Here is a 6,000-nt window from a genome sequence, read left to right as displayed (position 1 = left end):
GTGTAATTAAATTTCCAAATATTAAATAAAATGTTTATGCTTAAAAAAAATAACTTTTATTTCAGTGTTTATATTCATTGTCATAATTTGTATTTTGCATTTTAATTCTAATAGATAACTTTAAATCATTTGAAAGAAAACTTTTAACAACTATAGAAAAGTAATTCTAATTTTCTGAAATAAAAAAAAGGAATTTACATTTGTGGTGTAAGTACAAACGTTTTGTATGATTTGACTACATTGATCCTTTATTTATTTATTTTTTAGAATTGGGATTTCATTCTTTACCCAGATGGAGTGTAGCGTGCACAGCTCATTGCAACCTCAAACTCCTAGGGTCAAATGATCCTCCAGCCTCAGCCTCCTGAGTAGGTAGGACTACAGGGATAAACCACCATGTTTGACTATTTAAAAAATTGTTTTGTAGTGACAGGATCTTGCCATGTTGTCCAAGCTGGTCTAGAAATCCTGGCCTCAAGTGATCCTCTGGCCTCTGCCTCTTGAGTCTCTGGGATTACAGGTGTGAGCCACCACATGGGGCCTGAATAGATGAATCTTTTAGATCAACATTGTTCAATAGTGCTTTCTATGATGATGGACTTGTTTTCTCTCCATGTTGTACAATACAGTAGCTCTAGCCACATGAAGCTACTGAGCATTTGAAATGTAGCTAGTGTCACTGAGGAACAGAACACCTGAAATGCTGTTAGGTGCTACCATACAGAACAGCAAAGCTGTCAATCACTGCTGTCCATGGAACACAAATTAAGTGAAAATCTCGATTATAACAACACAGTGATTTTACTAAAGAGAAATATCAATTTTATAGAATATATATGAGTCATGTATCTTTATGACTTATCCATATAGCCTATCAAAGAAAATCTAGATATGTATAATGTCTAGCAGATATGCATAATTCAGTTGCTGATATTTTGCTTTTTGTCATATAAAATCTGTAGGTTTTATCTTTCAATTTTATTGTTATATGTGTCAAGGTAGGAATATACATAGTAGTTTGCTAGCTTAATTAATAACTTTGAAATATTAGGCATATGGTAAGTGGCTATGCATTTGTACTCTTGCCCAAGCCTACCAGTGTCAGGGGCTGGCCTGACAGCACCCCTAACTCTGAGCAGCCATTCTGCAAATGTCACTATTGTCCTCAGGGAGTCAGGAGTGAAATGTGGTTAAAACTAAATCTCTACTGCTGAAAAAACAAGTCAAAGCAAATGTCCCACTGGGAGGATTCCTACAGCATCCCTTCCTTAGAGGAAGCCCAATCCATCCATTTCAGCAGAGGACTTCCATTTAGGCTCAAAGGCTGCTCTGACCAGTTACCTGTAAGAGGGAGTAAACTAACAGTAGTTGTCATGAATTGAGAGGGCAGAAGCTGCTGGCAAAAATCCCACCACCCTTTGAAATGTGGATGGAAGGCTGCAAAGGGTAGAGTCAACTTAACATTGTAAAGATAGAGAACAGGGGTAATAGAAATTTACAGACCCTCCCACTAAGCTTTAAGTAACAGGCGGAAGGGACAGGGTTTGTAGAGGTTCCCAAGAGGAGTCCTGTGGCAGCAGCAGTTGGAGTACTGGCAGGGATTTCTGTCTAATGCCTCAGTGGCAGGTCCGTAGAGTGGCCCTTTCCTCTTCCATCCCACTCCTCATCGTCCCCCCACCGGGGGATTGAGTTTCCCTTGCCCATAGTGGTAACCTGCTCATTGACACATCTCGTATCGATGTCTGCTTTTTTTTTTCTTCTCTGTCTTGCTGTCTCACCTTGCTTATGGTGCTTTCTGGGATCACTTCCCCAATTCAAAACCACTTATAGTTAAATCCTAACCTCCAGGTCTGTTTCTGAGGGAGCCCAGCCTAAGACAACCTCCAGTACTTAGCACAGTGCCTGACATATGGTATTGACTCAGTAGATATTTGCTGAAAGAATAAAATACTTTGCAAATGAAATCCTACCCTAATATTAACTTCACCTAATTTAAAGAAGTTACTCTGAAGCAAAGTGATTAGATCAACTTTTATCTCCCTAGCTTCCACCTCTGTCCTCCCACTAGCAGAAAAACTCCATTAGAAAGCCTATTACTATTTTTTTTTAAAAGCAAATTTGAACTGCAGTATAGAACACAAGTACATCAAAATGGAAAGCCCAGGTTGCAGATTTGACCATCCTCACTAGCTGATCTTGAAGACATTGCTTCCTTTCTGAGATTTCAATGTTCATTTCACAATTAAAGATAAGGTTCCATAAGCACATAGTTGGGAGAAGTGGCAGGACAATGTAAGCTCATATTAACAAGTAAATGATTAATATAGAGACTTCTAAAGAGCAGGTCTGGTAAGTATGTAGTAAGTGCACTTCCTGAAGTAAGAGGAGTGTTGGTTGCTACACTAAAGGCAAGTCTTCTAGTCCCCAAATTTGCCTTGGGAGGATGACAGCTGTATCTTTCTTGGTTCTGGTGTACAGTGGAGAACAGGGTCAAGATGAGTGTGGAATCCATTAATTTTTTACGTGTTTATAAGCACTAGAAAGCAGTGAGCACTAAGCAGAGGACCCCTCTTGTGGAAAAAATGCAGGAGAGCTCCTGGGTGCCTCTGTATCACCGGTTTGCCTTCTAGCCAGAATCATTGCTAGAACCCTGTCACTCAGTTATTTTGGTTCCTAATTTAACCTCTTCCCAAGCCTTCTATTGCGTTCAGTTAGCTAGGCCAGGAGCTTACAGCTGTCTGGTTGGTGCTGGCTCAATGTGCTTATTCCCTGGAAGATAGAAGGATCACTTACAAAAAAATTTACAATTAAAATAAAAAAATTATTTTTTGCTGAAGCATTGTAAGGTTTAATTCACTCAGACCCAAAATCGTAAAACTAAAATATTTCAAGACATTACTCGATTCCCCACTTCTCTTTCTCCCCTGTTTCTCGGCACTTTGCACCAGATACAGAAACCACGGGTTATGTCCAAACCCTGGTTTTGGTGTGACCACCGCCTTCCGTGTACTGCCTGCGGCTCGCTTCGGGCCCACACGGGACACCGAGGCATGATGAGGAGGCAGAACAGCAGAAGCGCGCCCTGCTTCCCGGGCGCCAGTGCTCGGGGCCAGCGGCGTGTACCCGGCGGGCCCGGCCGGGAGCGGGCTGGCGATCGCGGGGCTCGGCGCTCCCGGCTCCTGCGCCATCTCCCGGCGCCCGCCAACTTCGCTCCGCCCGCGGCGTAGAGAAGCTCGCAGCCCTCCGGAGCCTCAGCGATCTCCTGGCTCGCTTTTCCCGCAGCCGCCGAGCAGCGCAGGCCCGGCGACTCCGGGTGCAGCTGGCCCTGTGCGGTGACATCGCCGTCCGGCGCCAGGCTCGAAGCCGCCTGGCCGCGCCCGCGGGGTCGCAGGCCGCTGGTCCCGCCCGGCCGCGCTCACAAACTACTCGCGGCTCGTGACCCGGGACAAACTTCTGGCGGCGGCGCAGCCTCTTCCACAGTCACCCTCCCCAGAGCCAGCTACCAAAATAGAAGACGCGGCCGGGGCGAGGAGGTGGGCGGGGGGAGCCCGGTGGCCGCTCCTCCCCGCGCGGCTGACGCCCGCTTCGGCGGCGGTAGTGGCGGTGGCCGCGGGGCCGCCCCCAGCCGAGCTCCCGGAGGCGCTCGGGCGCGGGCCGGCGGGGCGCGGGCGCTCACGCCCTCTAGCGGGCCGCGGCGGCGGCCGTGACGTGAGCGCTCCCTTCAGCCGGCCTGCGGGGCACCGCCAGTCAGTCGGGGAGCAAGAGCCCCGCGCGCAGCCGGCGCGGGCTCGGTCATCGGCGCGCCGCCGCCCGGGGCTGGGCTTGGGGCTGCCTGTGGAGAGGCGGCGGGCGGGACGCGCGCGGCCACGGCCACGGCCACCGCCACGGCCACGGCCGGCAGCTCGGGTCCCGGGTCCCGGGCAGGGGAAGGCGAGAGGCGGCGAGCTCAGCCACCGGAACCGAGGGAAGATTTTGGCTCCGCGGGCTCGCCCTCCGCTCCCTCTGACAGCGGCGCCAGACGCCGAGTGGGGCCAGGGACGGGGGAGGAGGACCCAGGACCCTGTGCCCGCGCCCCTGGAGCCGCTGGAGTTCGGACTTCTGCAACTGTTGGCACTTTGGGGGCTTGGCTTAGCGCTCTGCTGTTTACTCGTCTCTCCTCGCTGCCTCGGAACCAAACCTCCCGGCCCCCTCCGCCCTCGCGCGCCCACCCACCGCCGCCGGGGAGCGGCCCGGCGCGCACTCAGCACCATGAGGAGACTTGGGACTTGCCTGGCGACTTTGGCCGGACTTTTGCTAACTGCGGCGGGCGAGACGTTCTCAGGTAAGCGGGACCGCCTCTGCCGCCCCCGAGGCGCGCGGGCCGGCGCGGGACGCCCGGGACGCCGACAGCTCCCTGGTGGTAGAGCCCTAAGGCTGGCGTCGGGGCCGGGCGGGGGGCGCGGCGGGCCGGACACCGCTTCTGCCTGTGAGCCGGGCGCTGGGCGAGGGGCCGTGGGGCTGGCAGGCACCCAGTCCTCGGGCGGGCGGAGCGGACGGACCCCGAGGGCGAGCTCCCCAGCCGGGACTGCCAGCTCGGCCGCCGTCCCTCCGCGGCCTGGGCTAGTGCTCAAGGTTGGGCGGCTTGCACTCTTGAGTCCCTGGCCGGCTGCAAAAGGAACAGCAGAAAACTTTGCTTGAAGTTCCCAGTTGCAGCCGCCGGGCCGCCTGGCGTAGGCGCTGCGCGGTCCCCGCCGACCCCGAGCAGCGGCCGGGCCCAGGCCGCCGGTGTTCGGCTGCGCCCGCAGCGATCGCCGGGACCTGGCGGCCGCTCCGGCGGCGGCGATCTCCCGGTGCCCTGCCCTCCCTGTCGCCCCCTGCCCGGCGCGGCTGGCGACCCTGGTAGGTCCCCGCGGTCGTGCAGCGTCTGCGGAGAGGCCGGGGGGAGTTCCTCGCCGGTCCCAGCGGTAGGGCTTGGCGGCCGCGGAGGGAAGCGGGCAGGTCCCCAGGCCCTGGCCACGGCCCTGCGCCCCGCTGGGCTCCCCCTCCCCACCCTCGGCCCCCTAGCGGAGCGCCGCGGCCAGCTGCAACTTGTTCATCCAGCCCGGCTGCCCGGGGGTCCCAGGTGGGAAGGAGAGGCACTGGCGGTGTGCGAGCAAGCGTGTGAGTGTGTGCGCGTGTGTGCCTGCACGCGCGCGCGGGGGCGTTCTAAGCCCAGAGGAACCCCTCACGGAGAGCATCTGTGGATCGGAGTCGGGGGTCCGGCGTGGGGCCGAACCCGGCACGCTGTCACAGGGGTTTACAACCAGGATCACCTTTATTACCTGGGTGACACAGGTGGATAGACGGCAAATGCTGGCCCATTTGCACACCTTTCTAGTGTTTATTAGATTAGTTTCATTAAGGTCCACATGCAGTGGGGGCGGTGGGCTTTCTTTTTCTTTAAGAAAAAAGCCTGCTCTTTGGTCTTAAACTTGGTTTTTGCAAAATAGGTCTCTGCGTTTGGGAACAAGTGAGTTGAATGAGTAAGTTGGGCTTTTTAAGAATTTAATGAAGGGGACTTTCATAAACAGTAAAGAGCATATTTTAAGCAGTAAAAACCTTTGGTCCTCCGGTGCGTGGAAACCTTTTTATTTTCTTGGGGTCCAGGACCAGTGGCTGCTGGAGCTCTGGACTCACAGGCACATTAGTTGTGTCTTGTGTGTTGCTGATCTGCAGGACCCTTGATCACAGTTGGCTTCAGAGAAGGAGTGGAACGTGTAGGTTTTGAAACCCAAAGCATCAACTTCAATACAGAAATATCCTTTCTCCAAGTTTTGTGTTTCCCTAACTGCCTGGTAATTGTACGTGCTCCAGAGGATTTAACACAATGATGCACTGTCGTCTGATTATAAAACTGATGCAGAATTTGGTCTGTGTTCTTATTAGTGAATAATAGAGTAGAATTTGAGAGCCTTGTAACTCATTAGTATTAGAAGCCAAGTATGAGAGCCCTAGTGATGGTTTTCTCTTTATTAAGATCCA

General features: G+C 53.3%; 1 protein-coding gene across 12 annotated transcripts in view; it reads left to right on the top strand.

Moving 5' to 3' along the window:
* The first annotated feature begins 3,675 nt into the window (after nucleotides 1-3,675).
* PTPRM (protein tyrosine phosphatase receptor type M) overlaps nucleotides 3,676-6,000 on the top strand; it is an 826,562-nt gene continuing 824,237 nt past the window's right edge. For all 12 annotated transcript variants that reach the window (XM_003817914.7, XM_063597202.1, XM_055102562.3 and 9 more), the window contains exon 1: nucleotides 3,676-4,321. In XM_003817914.7, the coding sequence (XP_003817962.2) occupies nucleotides 4,249-4,321 (73 nt within the window). In that variant the 5' untranslated portion in view covers nucleotides 3,676-4,248. The remainder of the gene's footprint in view (nucleotides 4,322-6,000) is intronic.

This window comes from Pan paniscus, chromosome 17 (genome assembly GCF_029289425.2).
Source record: "Pan paniscus chromosome 17, NHGRI_mPanPan1-v2.0_pri, whole genome shotgun sequence".
Taxonomy (NCBI): domain Eukaryota; kingdom Metazoa; phylum Chordata; class Mammalia; order Primates; family Hominidae; genus Pan; species Pan paniscus.
The sequence above is the reverse complement of the archived record's forward strand: the minus strand, read 5'-3'. Positions and strand labels throughout refer to the sequence as shown.